At 38.5% G+C, this 17,922-nt stretch overlaps 1 protein-coding gene across 5 annotated transcripts in view; it reads left to right on the top strand.

Annotated features, from left to right (window-relative positions):
• Erbb4 (erb-b2 receptor tyrosine kinase 4) overlaps positions 1–17,922 on the top strand; it is a 1,096,075-nt gene that overhangs the window by 387,315 nt on the left and 690,838 nt on the right. For all 5 annotated transcript variants that reach the window (XM_060368567.1, XM_060368566.1, XM_060368564.1 and 2 more), the window contains exon 2: positions 1,175–1,326. In XM_060368567.1, coding sequence (XP_060224550.1) covers positions 1,175–1,326 — 152 coding nt within the window. The remainder of the gene's footprint in view (positions 1–1,174; positions 1,327–17,922) is intronic.

Genomic DNA, 17,922 nt, shown 5'->3' with positions numbered 1-17,922 from the left:
GCAGAGGCCTGTAGGACGTTTTGTTAATTAGTCCTTGTTGGTGCTGCCACTTTGGGCGATGGTCCTGAGTTCTGTCAGAAAGGCAGCTTAGCAAGCAATGATGAGCCAGCCCATAAACAGCACTCCCCCAAGGCCTCTGCATCAGCTCTTGACTCCAGGTTCCTGCCCTGCTTGAGTTCCTGTCCGGATGAACTGCCCTGTCAATGTTGAACTGCGATGGAGAAACATACACCAAATAGACCCTTTCCTCTAACTTTCTTTGGGTCATGGTGTTTCATCATACCAATAGGAACTCTAAGACATGAACTTAAAACCATCTAAGTTAAATGACTTTTTCATGTTTTGTATTTCTTGTTTCCATAATGGGAAAATAAACAGGGTATGCCACGATATTTAGATATTGTAATTACAGTGGAAGACAAAATAGATACCAGCACACACAGAACACAGATGTGATTATGTGTGCATTTATCGGCTTACATATAACAAGAAGAGGGACTCACCAATCAAATGTGGAAGACGAATATATGCGCCCGCAGACCATTATTCTTTGGAACACTCATGAATGTGCCTTTGGATGACTCAGTTCATGTCAACATTTTGTTACATATATTATGTGTTGTATATTTTTTAAATATTTCAAATCAAGTTGTTTAACACATTTTAAAGATGGTATTATTGAAGTTGGCCTGAATGTCCATATTTTATTACATATATAACATATTGGAACAGCCTATTGTATGGTAGATAATAAATAATTTTTAATGTTGTTGCCCTAATTTTTCAGTTTTATTATATGAAAATACTTTATCCGAAAATTGAGTCAACTAAAAACCCAAAGAAAAGCATATTTATATGAAATGAAATCTGCTTGCATGCTTTTGTACAAGCTCAGCAACTGTGATTATTTCAAGTTTATCTCCTTAAAAGATAATTTAAGGGATTCCATGGGACCTATTCTTTGTTCTCTTTGCTTGATATGTATGATTAAACAATAAAAGAAATTAAGATAATTTATCTCCTAAGTGATAGTACTTTATGAGCCCTGATCACGTTTTTAAAAGAACTTGATGAATTGGGGTAAACTACGTAGCAATGCGTTTTGCATGAGATGGCGTCTTTGTTCGTGTCCTCTATGGGTTATGTAATTTAAGGTATGTCTTTGTCTTTCCAGTGTGCGCGGGAACCGAGAACAAACTGAGCTCCCTCTCGGACCTGGAGCAGCAGTACCGAGCCCTGCGCAAATACTATGAAAACTGTGAGGTAGTAATGGGGAACCTGGAGATCACCAGCATCGAGCACACGCGGGACCTCTCCTTCCTGCGGGTACATCTCTTTCTTTTCTCTGCTTTTCTGTGTGAGTGGTCATGGTATGCACAGGGAAACCTGCTGGATCAGACCTGGCAGTGCTACCCTTCCTCCAGTCTGACTGGAGGCAGGAGATGAGCAACGGGAGGCTCCCATGGGGAAATAAAAGGAATAGCAATGCTGAAGTGACTGACGTCCCAGCTTGGAGGAGCCGTTTTCGCCAGTAGATTGATAAAAAGGTTCTGTTGGGGTTTAGCACAGGACGTTCTGCAAGTCGGTCTTTCTCTGACAGGATGAGTTCGAGGAGTCAGAGGACCAAACAGATAAGACTGGGTGGCTTTAGTCATTCATCTATTATCAGCCTTATTCCTGTCACTTGGAAGAAAGGGCTATGAGGAGAGGAATAATGCCTCACCTCCTAATTCAGGTTAATGAATAATAATAATAATAATAATAAAATTGAAGCCGCACACAATTCACAGTGGACTTAGAGGAACTCACAAAGAGACACGTACATCCATGTATTATTTATTAAAATCACATAGCAAACGTTACTTGAATCCTAGAAAGAGATGACCCTAGTAGTAGCCCTCAGCATTTGCATTCTTAGCTCCTTCTTCTAAAGTGCAACGCACAGGACCCATCCTAGGTTCATCACATGAGCAAGTAAATGAGGTTGCAGCATAGGGAAACTAAAGTTGAAAGCGGAATACTGAGGGAGCATGCATAAACAGTACCTTAGATTCCAGCAGTGTAACAGAGGTAAGGAGTGCCCTTTAATGAGGGCTGTGCTTTCCAGTTTATGATACACCACATCACTGGATTTCACTGAAAACCAGAAGTGTGTGTTTGTGTACAGACAGAGCTATGCATGCCTATATCATATGTTCTTAAATGATACAATATGAAATATTTACAGCTGTGTAAACCTCGTGATCTCATATTATAGTGATTGACCGGGGATAGGGTTTATTTCAACTTTAACCTTTCGACTATGAAAGTTACAGATAAATGTTTGAGCAACTTGCTCTATACAGTGTGTCTAAAATGCTCATGAAGCATATGGAACCGAGTATAGTGAGTATATTTAAAATAAAATAAGGTGAACAAAGCCAAGATTTCTATGTGAAACTATACATAGTTCCTTTTAGATAAGTGATTGTTGGATCCTAAGTAGGCTCTATGTAAGTTATATAAATTTTGTGCTAACCCACATACATCTGTAATTTCATGTTTTATTAAAAGTAACTCTAATCATTTTCTACTTATTTATTTACATATTTTGTTCACCTATCTTTTGTCCTTTAGTTTTAAAAAAATAATTTTATTTTAAGTCTACAATAACAAATAATTTCTTCTCCTTGATTTCAAACATTGTAGATACTGAGCACACGTATCTAAACAAATTACATATGACTCCTTCTTACTAGAAACAGAGTAGTGGAGATGAAGAAAAATAAAATATTGCACTGGAATAGTATTGAGTCTAATGCAAAAAATATATCCAAGTGACATAGATTAGATAAAATTGTCTAGGTACATTGAAAGGAGGCCAAGGGCAGAGCATTTCAGAGTCTCATTCTGTGTTCCTTTGTGAGCTAAGAGTAGTGAGTACTCTTACGGTCAGATGGAAGGCGAGAAAGACCTCCTCTACCAGCAGACTTGGAGAGGGGCTTGGGAGGAGATGAGGGAGGGAAGGTGAGATTGCAAGGGAATGAAGGAGGAGGGCTACAGCTTGGATACAAGGTGAGTAAACTGTAATTAATATAAAAATAAATTTTAAAAAAGAAACAAAAGTGATAGAAAAGAAAGAACACCTTGGTTCTGATTATGAAAGCCCTGTTTCCTATTACTGTGTGATCTGTAGTTTCATACTGTACTCTAGAATTTTCTAAAAATCTGTAATTTGTAATTTTATTTATCCTAAAATTCCCATTCTGGCTGGTCTGTCCTTGTGATAGCTTTCTTTCCAAATACATAATTGATGGGTATTATGAAGTTCTGGTTGCTTTACAGCCTATGACCCATTCCACATTAGTTTTGAATTGTGGAGGCAGGCAGTACATTCCCGTCAGCCATCGTTCTGGTTCCCATAGCGTCTAGATGTTATCACGTGATCAGGATTTGCAGAACAGCATTTGCAGGTGCTTCAGATTTTCACTTCCGGAAGAATACTATAGTCTATCAGGTTGGTGGAAAGGCAGAATAGGCAGCAATTTCATTATGTATTTATTCCTGTCTTTATGAGTTACAAACATTACTTATGCTAAGGAAACGTTCCCTTATTTTCATGTCCAAGCAGCATGGTGGCCGTGTTCTGACATTTGTTTAATTTTTTTTTTTTATGAAAACACTCTCCTTTCTGTGATTTCTAAGAGCAGGTTTAGCCTCATGTCGTGCCCAACTTATTTTATAACTGACCAACCAGAGTTCAGGGAAGGACCTAAAATGTGCTAGATTGCCTATTCACTACAAAAATCAGAGGCTGTGCTTCTGTGTGGTATATGTGAAAGCATGTGTACATGTGGCTGCAGGGGAATATAAGCAAATATGTACAAGCATGTGCAGAGGCCAGAGGCCTTATATGCCTTCCTTAATTGCCTCTCTGTAATGGTTTCTTGACACACACAATGTTTTCTCTCACGGAGTGTGGGACTGACTAATTTGGCCACACTAGGCCCCAGAAATCCTCACTTCCCAGCTTTCCTGGTGCTAGGAACACAGTTATGTGACGCTCTTCTTGGCGTCTTGTGTGGGTTCAAACCTGGGTTCGCCTGCTTTCCCATCACGCACTTTCCTCACTGAGCCTCCCCCCTTCCTCAGTGCATAATCTTTTAGAGCTATTGATCCCTTTCAGAGCTTTCCTTTGTAATAACATGTCCTCCAGACAACGTGAAAATCTCTCTGCATAGCCCTCCTATTTCATTGCCAATATACCCACAATGCCAGTTATGTGGGGGAAAACAAAGGGCTTGTTGATTAGAAATCCCACCGAGGAGCGTTTGATACTGTAAACGAGAGCATACAGATTGTGCATCAGTTAGCTTTTTTTTTCCCCTTTGAAACCAGAACATAACTATATTTTTTTTCACATCTGAACCACAGTTTCTCCTTTCTCCTTTCCACCTCTCCTCTCCTCGCCTCCCACCTCCACTCTCTTCCCCACCCCCACCTTCACTCCTCAGTTTCTCCTCAGAAAATGGATGGCCTTGATGGATATCAACCAGCTATGGCATATCAAGTTGCGGCAAGACTAGACACCTCTTCTTCTCTTAATGGTAGACAAGGAAACAAATGAGTAGGAAAAAAAAGGTCTCAAGGGTAGGCAACAGAGTCAGAGAAAGCTCCTGCTCCCACTGTTAGGAGTCACACCAGAAGACCAAGCTGCACAGCTGTAACATATGTGTGGAGGGCCCAAGTCAGTTCCTGGCAGGCTCCCTGGTTGGCACTAGAAATTCTGTGGGCCCCTATCAGCTCAAGAAAGTTGACAGATCATACCCCTCCACCTTGTCTGGTGCCTTGAATGTCAGAGAGAGATGAATAACCAGCAGATTTGAGCCAGCACCCTGAACCAGACAGAAAGAATAGAGAAAAAGAGAAAGAAAGCATTTTCCTAAATTATTAATGTGGGAAACATTCTAGTTGCTTCTGATGACTGGTTGGGCTGAGCCATTCCATTCATTTGTGCCCATGAGATAGCCTGGTACTTGATGGTAATGGTATAATTTCTACCTTTCCTTTTTAGCTAGATGAGAGACATTTCTTTTAGTACACCTGAAATGCACTTTCCAGTACCCTTCTGGAGATCTCAGAACAAAAACAAATATCAACCTTTGAAATTGGATTGGTGATGGGTTGTGGGTACAACTCAGTTGGTCGACTGCTTGCCTGACACACCCAAGGTGCTGGGTTTGATCCCCTGAAGCGACAATATTGTGAACCTGGGTGTATGGGAACATGAGAAGTGGGAAAAAGGGGGAGAAGAGCAGGAGTTCAGGGTCTTTCTTGGGTACATAGAGTCAAGGTCATCCTGGGATTCAAGAGAGTCTATTTAAAAAAAAAAACAAACAAACAAAACCTAAAACAAACCAAAAAATATAGAGGATGAGGAAAAGGAGGAGGAGGATGCAGAGGGATTGAAGTTGTGCTTTGGTCTTTTAAGAAACACTGGGATGATTTGGAGAGACTTTCCTTTTTCTCTGTTAGGCAGAATCAATTTTGATGAAATATGCTTGAATGCATTGTTTTTAAGAAACTCTTTATAGAAAAGGTACTCCTTTAGCTATTCATGCAGCCTTCTTTTTTTCCCATTTCTTTGGAAGGAAAAATAATCTAGTTGACTGTTTTTAAATTTTGACTGCTAAGCAAGCATATAGTTGGCTAGAATAAAAGGCTCTAAAACTTACTCACTCTGTACTTTATCACCACTACAAGGTTAAGGCATAAAATAGAAAGCAGCAAGGCATAAAAACCACAGATTTTGTGCTATTGTCCTACACTTTGTGAACTCTCTAAAACAAGCCACACTGAAGGGAGTAATGGGAATGAACCATTAGACCTCTATCTTCATTAGAATTCTGGCCAGCCTCTCCCCGCTGGTCATCTCATTGGTTTTCCTGTCTACAGTAGACATTTGGTAGTTCAGCTCTACTAAAAAGGTGCCTGACCTACCAGCTTTCATATCTCAAATTTTTTTTTTCATATATCCACATAGGCATCGTAGTTATTAATTGCCAGAGCTATATGTAAAATATTGGGTTGTGTGCTGAGCTTTTAATATACTTCATCCTCTGCTGTAATCAGGGGCTTCATTCAGGTTGTCCTGAATATCATATTACAACTTGGTGATGGATTATAGAGGTGCTACACAGCTTTGGGGGCTTTCACTTCAGCTTGGTAGCCCAACACCATTCTTGGAAAGGCTTTTCCTGTCTTGAGAAATTGTTCCTACCACTATTTATAATCATTGATGCCTGCTTTAATTCTTTGTCATGGAACACACACACACACACACACACACACACAACCCTGATGTGCTGGTTGATTTTGTTAAACTGACACATATATTTGGCAGAGAAATCTTAATTGGTAAAATACCTCCAACCAGATTGGATGCTGACATGTCTTAGAGCAGTTTCTTGATGAATGATCAATGAGGATGAGTCAATCTACGGTGACAATGGTGGCTATAAGAAAGCATACGGCCTTTGAAATTTATTCAACATCGTAATATGAGCCCACCATTGGCTGTTTTAAGGTATCGTGTATGTTATGTGTGTAAGGTTGTGATGTGAGGTCGCACATATGTGTGCTCCTTCACCCATAGGTACAGGCCAGCAGAGGGCATTGGATGTCTTCCTCCTTTGCACTTTACTTTATTATTTAAGGCAGAGATTAGCCTACATTGGCTGGCCACTGATATCCTAGGATCTGCCTGACTCTGCTCTGCAACATTGATGTTGGAGGAACACACAGACATCCCTACATTTTATATGGGTTCTGGGGATTTGAACTCAGGACCTCTTGCTTTCACAGCAAGTGATCTTACCCATTGAGCTATCCACAAACTTCCATTATCTTCTTTATTAGGGTATATATATATATGTATGTACATATGTATGTACACGCACACAGACATGTACAGATCACAGACTCACACACACACACACACACACACATCGTAATTCTTCTTTCTATTCCTACACATATCCCTTTAATGCTTAATGACTTATGATTGAGAAAGACAGAGACAATGTAACTCAGAAAAACATGCTGACCAGCTTGCTGAACCAAGGCTTTACTTTGTTATTTTGTTAGAATAAAGTCTGGAAATATTTTTTTGAGTTGCATCTATTATTCGCTATGACCTGCCTCTTAGCAATCCTGAGTAAGGACAAGCAGCCATCCAAATGCAATTTAAGAAAACGAAATCCTGAATTATTTACATCGCACCCTATGTGAAGTTTTAGTGCCTGCTCTTTATTGTCCTTTGGTGGCTCAAAGCAGAAGACTGGAATTAAATACACCGTTACGGGGGTGGATTTTTACATTTGTCTGAGTTTCTTGTATCCTTCACACAGGTCTAACTCTATGTCTGGGTGAAGTTCTATGTTGTATTGTAGGAGTTAGTAAAATCTTACATTTAAGAATTCATTTCTATGCATAAAAGATACCTTATAAACTATTCTTGTGGGTGAGAAAATGGCTCATGGAGTAGTTTGTGATGGGTTGTAATGGCCAAACCTGCTTACCTGTATTATTGCTCCTTATATATCAGACAGAATGATTTGTGTGGGAGAAGCTGGTTGAAATAGGATGAGAAAAGTAGACTTATCTAAAAAACACTGAATTGAATGGGAAATATCCTTAAATGGGGCGTTGATAGAATCATAAAGTGGCCCTCATGTGTTATGTTCTTATAGTTACCAAAAGGTTATACAGCATTTTCTTGTAGGTGTGTGTGTGCTGAGTATAAATTTTGTTTGGATTATAAAATAAAAGGATATATGAAAAGCGTGGATTTTTTTTCCTGAAAAGTTATCTAACAGAAAAGATATGTATGTAACTCTGTTAAGTAAGTAAATAAGATTATCACATCTAATATTTATATTTAATTGTTTTTCATTTAGAACAGTTGTTTACAGTTTCTTCCATGTCATTAATGCTGACAGATTCCAAGAGAATGACATAAAGATCAACATACAAATATTCAGAACTTTCAATCATTGCGTTCAAATCAGCTATGCATTCAAGGAATGCAAACAAGAATTAGAATAAGATACTCTTCTCTGTTTTCTTTAAATTGACTCTGTTGGAAGTCTGTGGACAAACTGTCTTTGTGGTGAAATGGAACACACTTCCTGTATTTTGGTGGTGATCTCTTAGCTGTGTGAGATGAGAATGTTGAACAAGTAGAGAGAAGAAAATTATAACTTGGCAGATGGGCCAAAGCAGACACTCTGGTTTAAAAGGAATTTTCATAGCTTTGAGAGTTTCTGCATGCTTTTTCTAAAATCATTGAGCTTAAAACACATACAATTTTTTAAATTAAATTTTTATTTTTTATATTAATTACAGTTTATTCACTTTATATCCCAGCTGTAGCCCCCTCCCTCATCCTCTCCCAATCCCATCCTCCTGCCCTCATCTCCAGTTCTGCTCAAAATGCATACAATTTTGAATGTATATATTTAAAAATCTGTCTTTTGAGTTGAAACTTGATTTTGTACCAAATCAAATCATGGAGCTTATATTATTTATATTGAAAAGGTTATGCAATTTACACTTACCTTATCCTTTTTTCTACCCCTCAGAGGTTAAGTAACATGAAGTCTGAAAGTATACATTGACTCAAAATTTTTATATTCTTCACAAACTTTACAATAAAAGAATCATACTATATTGAGCTGTTACTTAATATCTTAAACTGTTTTAATTCGTTTAAATTAAATATCTAATAAACTATATTTGAGACTTTCCTGTCTGTCTCAAAATTATTAACGACTATGAGGACCAGAGTTCAGATCCACAGAACACAAGGAAAAACCACCTAGGCCTCATTGGGTATGTGGAAACAGGAGGAAAATATAGAGTTCTAAATGTGGGAGTTTAAAAAATATATACACATAAGCAAAGACACACATGTGCATGCACGTGTGCGCACACACACACACACAGATTTATTTATGAGGGCACCTCATTGCTTCCTTTAGCCTCTGCATGTATGTCTAGTCTGACATACATGTGCAAATATTTATAAACAATACACACAGAAACTAACGATAGATAAAATAAAGCACATGTTTAGAATTCATATTTAACAGGAAATAAGGATTTTAAATGTTATTGGAAGAGAAAGTAAAAATTAGAAATAGATGAAGATTTAAAACTCTAATATTTACTAATATAAAACTATATAACTGCGAAGAAGCGAGCATTTGTTTGTATAAGTAAATGCAAATTACCAACCATTCTATATAATCAAGATTAGATTAACGTAAATTATTAACTCTATAGGTAGGTCTACAAAATTAATTACCTTATTTTCTGTGTCTGTGTGTATGCAGCTTCTAGGTGTGAGTATATGGGTGGTACACATGTGTGCACCATTATGTGTGTTTAGAGGCCATAGCAGGGTACTGGGAGATGCCCATCATTCGCTGCCTCATTTCCCTGGAACTTGAACTGGAACCTTGCTCTTTGGCTCAGGCTGCCTGACAAACTATGCTTTCTGTCTCCATGTGGCTCTGGGGGTTACAAGCACTTACTCCATGTTGAACTTTTTACATTGGTGCTGGGGATTTGAACCCAGGTTCCCATGCTTGCCAAGCTAGGGCTCTTTACCCACTGAGATATCCCCAAAGTCCTACTGATTTTTTTATAAGAAAATAACATCAAAGATGAAACTAATACTGATACTAAAAATCTCAAAATTACCAATAAGAATAGGTAAAAATGAAGTTCATCTAAAATGCCTTTAGTTCCTTAAATTATAATGGACTCTCCAAAAAGATGTCTTGTATTGAAATATATTTAAATGAAGAATGAAACTTTGGGCAGAGTGCAAGTTATCTTATAAAAGAAGGGAGAGACAGAAAGACCAGGAAGGGTGTGGAGATCTACAAGGAGAACAACAGAACCAAAAAATTTGGGCCTAGGGGTCTTTTCTGAGACTGTTACTCCAACCAAGGACCATTCATGAAGATAACCTAGACCTCCTGCACAGAGGTAGCTAGTGGCAGATCAGTCTCAATTGGGCTTCCTAGTAAGGGGAAGAGGGGCTGTCTCTGACAGGAACTCAGTGGCTGGCTCACTGATCACCTCCTGCTGGGGGTTGGGGGGAGCAGCTTTACCAGGCCACAGAGGAAGACTGTGAAAGACAGTCCTGATGAGACCTGATAGGCTAGGGTCAGATGTAAGGAGAGGAGGACCTTCCCTATCAGTGGTTAGGAGAAGGGGCATGGGAGGAGATGAGGGAGGGAGGGCAGATAGGATTAGGAGGGGATGAGCGTAGGGCTATACCTGGATACAAAGTGAATAAATAATAATAAATAAAAATTATATTTTGACAATTTGACTGTGAAAAAAAAAGAATGGATGTATTAGGATTCTGAGAATATGCAAAGAACATTTTTAAACCTTTGGAGATTAGAGCATTTACTGTGTCTTTCAGTTGAGTGTGGTGAATATTTACACTTATTTTTATGTTCAAACAAGAACAATTCAGGTAGCAATCTCAGTTGACCCAAGTTTCTTTGGTCCTCTGCTGTGGGAAGTAGGATATTTCTTTACTGCTTACTTGTATACAGCAAGCATTTTTATTAATTTTTCAATATTATAACTACATCATTTCCCCCTTCCATTTTTTTCTTTTACAAATCTTAATCCATGGCCTCTTTTTCTTTAAATTTGTTACATCTCACGTAAATCAAAGATCTTGAAAAGGGCTACCCTTTGAATCCTGAATTACAAACATTAGAGTATAATCACATAAAACTCCTAAAAAGTTTAGAATTATGTATATTTGTTAGTTTTAATTCAAAGTGTAACACCTCATTGCCTTTCAAAGAAATGGACGGAATTAAACTCAATGAAATTTTTCATGAAACTAAAGGTGATTTTAAAGGTCTCTCTTTGGTCACATAAAGCATAATTTAAAGGTCAGAAGTTTAAAAATAACACGTTAAAATTCTTGCATTTAGAAACACTGTAATTATTTCTCTTGATCTCTAATTTGAACTCATTCACTATAAAATAGTTTATTAAAGTATATAATGAAAGCTGTAAAAATTAAGGTATTTGTTTTGGTAAATATGGGCCTTGTCGAATGGTTTCTATTTTATGTAATTCTACCTAAAAATCAAAATACATTGTTGAATGTTGACAGAAGTAATTTAAAACAGGTTGATGTTTGTTTAAAAGAAATAGATGGTGTGAGGGAGAAAAAATGAAATTAGGGATAGAGGAAGGAAGGTAGAGAATCCCCTCCTCTCTCTGTAAAATATCTTTTATTTGCCTGAAACACCTGATATCTTGGAAGCTTACTGCCTCTGTCTGCTAATGTAGGCCTATTCCTGGAAGCTTCTATTCTCCTTACAATCTAATCCAGGCCAGGAATGCTTTCAGCCTCTGAGACATACTGCTGAATAAGCTCATCCTTTCTAGTTCTTTCTGGACTCTGGTGGACTGATTCAACTAAGCTTTTCTGTGTCAAAACTCTTATCCAACCTAACTGATTCAAAGTGGCTTCTCTCAGCTTTTCCTGAATTGCTCTGCTTCTGAACCTCACAAACTGAACTGCATGGGACTTCCTGTACTCAACTCTACTGGACTGGACTGTAAGGTGTACTCTACTGAACTCTCTTGTACTCAAGTCTACTCCTTCTCTACTGTACTGTATGCTTTAATGAACTCTGCTGTACTCTACTGTATTGTCTACTCTCTCTTTTATGCTCTGATGCCCCCTCTCTTTCCTGTTTCTTCTAATGAGAGCTGGGCATATCCTATCTCTGCCTCATTCTGCCAAGTCTTTCCCTGACTTATTGCTTTGTCTCCTCTCAATTAGACTACACTTTCAAACATGTGTGCTTCCTTCTACAACCTAACTTTGCCTTCGTTGTTTGGGATTAAAGGTATGTACTCAAGGCGTGTCTGTTTTCCAGTCAGAAGGATTACAGGTTTGTGGTGTGTCTGCATTCCAGCCAGCCAGATCAGATAGAACTACAAGGTCTTTCGATGTCTCCAGAGCAGTCATGTTGCTAGATTAAAAATCATCTACACCCCCCTCTCTGTGTCTCTCTTTCTCTCTCTCTCTGTTTCTCTCTCTCTCTCTCTCTCTCTCTCTCTCTCTCTCTCTCTCTCTCTCACACACACACAAGGGTGCACATGCCAGCAGCTACGGTGGTAACCTCAGAGGAAAAGACAACCAACACAGTTGTCCAAAAAAAAAAAAAAAAAAAAAAAAAATTCTGAATTTCAGCTTTTGGGTTTTCCGTGATTTCAGAGAGGTGAAACATATCACATCCTCGTTTATGGTTTTTAAACAGTTAGTCAGTTACTAAAAATGTGCAAATGCCCTAACTTGTGTGTGAGGGCTGATTAAAAAACCCGAAATAGATCATTCTGTGGAATGATCTCGGAAGCATTCATAAAAAGTAAAAATCAATGATGCCTCAATAAGACATTGGAAAGAGGTAATGGAAAGGTGGTAATGGAATGCACTAACAAATATGGGTTTCAAAACACATAACCAGAGGTTCGACACCTATTAAGGGACAAAGGAGGAGGGGATGAATCTCCTAGGAAGGGGAAATAGAATATATTGTTATGGACAGACAAAGGGGCAGACTGGGGTAGGAGGATTAAATGGAGAGGAGGAGGAAAGAGACTGGTAAGGGTGGAAATATGGGGAGGGACAACTAACAGGGAGGGCAATTTGAGGGAATATTTGGAAATTTGCTGTTGTAGAAGCCCCCTATGATAGACGCATACATAATGAAAGGAATATAAAAGGACTTACCAATAATGAGAGCAATAATGCCTCAACTAGACAATAAACACCACCAAATGAACAACAACATCTAGTGTTGTTATTGGCAAAGGGGCACGTGGGATCCCCCAAACATTGCAGCCTATCACCAAGGCTATCAGTTGCTCTCTACAGATCAATGGTAAAAACCTACTTCGGAAGACAACACTTACATGGTTCCTTTCTTAAGACTGTTCTTTGGATTAAGTACAAAGCTCTTCGTTAAAAATAAATAAATAAATAAATACATAAATAAAAAATAAATTCCACAGTTCATCTCTAGTAGGGACTCTGTTCATGAGCCTCATTGTCCTTGTGTCATAAGTTACATTACAGGGCCTGACCTGTATTTAGGTATATTTCTGAAATCAGCTGTTTTAACTTACTATATTTTCCTTCTCTCTTTTGCTTCCTTTATAACACACAGGTGTATACAGAGAGGGTGAAAGAAGGAGGAGGAAAGGGAGGGAGGGAGCAAGGTTAAAATTCTGGTCAATATTTAGGACTCCATTACAAATAGTTTTTATGGAAAACCTTCCTAACTCCTATCTCTTAGTAAGTTACACACATGAAGGATATTCACATCAGCCTGTGTTTCTCTCTGGCACTTTCTAGTTCTGTAAGAAATTATTTAAATATTTGCTTTATTTGTGTCTAGGTTCTTAAATAATTAATACTGGAAATAGCCATGTCTATTTCAGAGAGATTTTTTAGTATCTACCCAATGTCTTAGTATATAGTGGCTGCTCTGCAAGTATTTGCCAGATGAATGTATAAGTAAACTTTGTAACCCAATAATGAGTTTGTAGGCTTAGATTTTTCACCAAACCTACTTTATTTAAGGTTCTTAAACACCTTTACCTCCTTTCCAATCCTCTACCCCTCCGAAATTAGGTAGGAGATTAGTAAGGAAAAGGGCTATAGACTTCTTTTATCTACTTCCTGCTGATTAGGGTCAATGGGTCCTTAGGGGAATACCAAACTCAGTCAGTAGGATACCAGCAGTCTAGTCAAATAGCAAAGCAGCAGCAACAACATGAGTCAGCATGATTCAGAAGATCAGGACAAGCCAGGGAAAACTACAAGACTCGGTTGGATTGCTCCTAGAAGTTCTCTGGAACATTTCTTCTGCGAAGTCAAGTGTCAAAGCATGAGGATTGCCACAGCAATGCTCACCCAAAAAGCTGTCTCACTGTCTCTGGGCTTCTATATAGCTCCTTTCCTCAGAGTCCACTTACAGATGTTTTCTGGCCAAAGTCACAACCCTAGCACAAGACAGCTTGAATCAAAACATCACATGACAAAAAAATGAGTCCTCAAAGAAACTGGAAACTTCCCCACTTTATAAGTTTTCTTATATGAAGAATGGTTTTAGTCAGAAAAAAAGGTGCAATAATTCATTTACATTTTTTTTTTATGTTCACCATAGTGTCTGGTTGAATCTGTCACACATAGATCTTCTATTTCATGAAATTATTTTGTTACTCGGAAATGGCATAGTACCTGAAGTAGAACTTTAGGAATTTTAACATGGATACATACACACAGGTATAAAGACTTAATAAATGGATTGGTGGTGAACTTTATGGCCTACGTTTATTTAACTTTCACGAACTTCAGCAATTTACCTCAGATTTTCTTTGGGTGTCAGAGTCTCCTTTTTAAAACATGGCTTTCTGGAGTAACAGAACCAATAAAATGAATATAAATCACAAGAGGGCTTTATTAGATTGCTGCACAGAATGAAGGCTGGGTACTCTAATAGCGTTGTCAGTGATGGAGAGGCTGGAGACCCAGCCCTCCTTGTGGCTGCATGCCATAGAAGTTCTGATATGCTGCTGAAAGCCAAGATGATTTCTTCAAGAAAGACTGGTCCACAGTCGATGATGGAAGATCAAAGAATTGTATTCTGATACCAGCCAAGCATGAAAGTGGCGGTGACAACAGCCTGATAGATGCATTCACAGGCCAAGACGGAGACTGAACAGACAAAAGCAGCACTGGATCTCCATAAGAAGCTACTGCCCACTGTGGGAGAGAGCCATCCCTCTTCACTAATCCTTTCAGGAAATATGGTCGTGACCTGCCAAGAGTCGTGTGTTTTAATTAATTCAAAAATATCAAGAAGTTGACAACGAAGATTATTCTGTAAGCATGTCCAGAGTGGTGTTAACTATAAATTTGACAGAGCATTTCATTTTTCTTCAGTTTTCAAGTGTACAGGTAAGAAAAAAAAAAATGATGTGATATAAAGAATAAGCAGTTGAGATGCACCAGAAATGAAGAAGAGTTATGGCATTTATGTAAAAGAGGGATAGTTAGTTTCCGGCAAGCTTTTAAAACATAGTGTATTGGTTTAAAATGACAATGCCTAATGTTTGGAATGGTACGATTTAAAAAAAAAAATTCTGTAATAAATGGTGGAATCATTAGTGATGAAGGCTGAGATAGCTCAAGGAGACAAGGTGCAAGCTGAGACCACTATCATTTTTCCAGGCTGCTGTCTCCACTAAAGGGAAAGCTAACAAAGAGACTAAATTAGAAATTAAGAGAAAGTTCATGATAGAACAAAGGTACACTTTGACTGTAGATGACTTAAAATCGTGGGTTATATACTAAAAAAATACATACACATAATCTTTTGTGTGACCATTTAACAGAGAGGATTATTATTCTTGAATTAAGGTGGAAATAAATCAAGAGTAAACAAGAATGTGTTGGAATTCCTTCCAGAAGAAAGCTTACTCACATTTATGTCTGTAGCTTATCTCATGTGGCAGGAGTCAGATGCATGATGGGAGAAGGTGATTTTGCCTGATTAATGATATGAGACTGTCATTAGGGTGAAACAAAGGACATCAATGATTATGCTGGAGAGCCATGTTGGTACTAGCCATTTTGGGATGGTCTTACATCAGCCTGTAGAAGCTTGCAATTTGCCTGTTCTCTTTCATATGCTTATTTATCCTATCTCAGTGTTAGGTATCAAAACTACAATGAAAATCAAAGGATGCCTTCATTCATCCTCATGAGAAGGGCTAAAAACAGTTCGTAATTTAAAACTGAACATTCAAGCTGTGGATGGACCATGTTAGTCCACTTCCATCATAATACAAAGTACTTATGAAGAAGCTTCTTTTCAGTTTTGAGAGTTCTAGTTCCAAATTCGTTTGACCTCATGGCTTTTGCCAATGACTAACAGAGATAGGAAAAGGCTGGACAAACCCTCTTTGGAGCTAAATCCCCAGTGACCAAAAGGCCTCCCATAAGAACCTACCTCTAAAGGTTATGCTGGCATCCAATGCAAGCATCTTAATTTGAGTGTGTAGAATATTCAGTATCAAAGTTTTGGCAGACTATGACGTACCAAATTTGAGCAGTTGTTCTGACAGTAACCAAATGGTTGGGAAGCAATTTGTTGTCAAAAATATGTGGTGGCTGCTCTCTTGAATGTATGTAACTTCAGAATACTTCTGTGTGGAATGGTGGGAAGTGTGCTTTGTATCCTGAATAGCATATATTCTCCTGGTGCAACCACATATCAGGCAGAGGTTGCCAGAGAGTGGAGATAGCAGTAGGGCGTTTTAAGCATAACTCTGTTAGAGCAGCCTAAATGACCACTGAATTGCTGTAAAGTTTCTTATTAGATGCAGCAAACAATAAGTTAAGCTTCACAAATGAAAAGGTGTACTTAAGCCTCTTGGAGTCAAAAACCTAGTTGTCTCTCCGAGAGAGGTGGTTGCCTAAAGAGCTTGGCTTAACCTTTTGTTTGCAGAATGTAATTGCATCACATTGGAATCAAGAAAGGAGCTTAATTTTCATTTGCAGGGATTTATTAAGAAAGCCATTCTGGTAATAAAATGTACAGTACAACCCCACCTGAAAAATCTCAATTGAATGTCCTACCTATCAATTAAAGGATGTTTCTGTATGTCAAGAGACTGTGAGTAAGTTTGGTGGTTTGGCCTCCATCCCATTCTGTATTAGTGAGACTGATGTAGCACCAGTGATTGCTGCGTGATTACTCTCCATAGTGGAGGCTGTGGGAAAAGAATCACCACTTCTGTTGGGGCGGAGGGCAGTTGTCCAACGTTTTCCCTAAGAAACAGGAAGGCACAAATTAAAAAGCATGCAGTGCCCGTGGAATGAAACTTGGTAGCAGGGGAGAAGCTGACTCCTGCAGAAAAGACTCAGCTTGGAAGAGAAGGGTAAGCAGCAGGTATCCTGGGGCCATGGTGGGCGTGGTATGCAGAGAGGAAGCCGAGCATACAGAAATATGCTAATAACCAAAGTAATGTGCTAAATGGCTCCATAGCATTTTCCAAATAACTTAGATCTCTTTTTTCTCTTTCGAGTGGGATATCTTCACCTTGTCAACCTCTGACTCCTCCACTCAAGATTTATATGGCACCTTTTGCCATAGTGTCTTGTATCTTTATGTACAATTTGTCTGTTTTAATTGAGAGAGTCTCTCCATCCTCATAAAGCACTGGGCTGATTGCATTTTGCTGATAAGGGTACTTAGATGCCAAGAGGTTAACTGACTGGCTTGGGGTCATTCATCAATAGCTGGCAGAACTTAAAAATCAGGACTTTCTAAAGACTCTTACTGGAGAATTCATAAAAAGCTCAGCATTGCATGCAATTAAGTTCAGGTTTTTTTCCCCCCTCAGTATTCTTGTTGTAGAATCCATGCTTGTCTTATAGCTTACAAAAAGGAAACTCTTAACTGATTGTGATATGCTACCAAATAAAAATTTTCCATTGTTTACTAATATTTAATTATTTGATCATAAACGTCTCCTACTCCACAGAACGTGCATAAGAAAAAAAAATCACACACTGTGACAGGTTAAATGATGCTAAAAGTGATGTCCATGCCAGTGGCCGATAAGCAAGTTAGCACAAGACTCAACAGCTCATCCCAAACTACATTATGACCATTGTGCTCAGATGAAGACATGAGATTTAAGGACTGAATGACTGGCCAGGCTGTGTCCTCATAGAAAGCAAATGGGACACTATATTTCCAGAAGTCACGCCTCAAAATAATGGTTGAAAGAGTGGGTGTGTGAGTCCGGATAGAG

Source organism: Meriones unguiculatus, chromosome 15, assembly GCF_030254825.1.
Source record: "Meriones unguiculatus strain TT.TT164.6M chromosome 15, Bangor_MerUng_6.1, whole genome shotgun sequence".
Taxonomy (NCBI): Eukaryota; Metazoa; Chordata; class Mammalia; order Rodentia; family Muridae; genus Meriones; species Meriones unguiculatus.
This window is presented reverse-complemented; position numbering and strand designations above follow the sequence as displayed.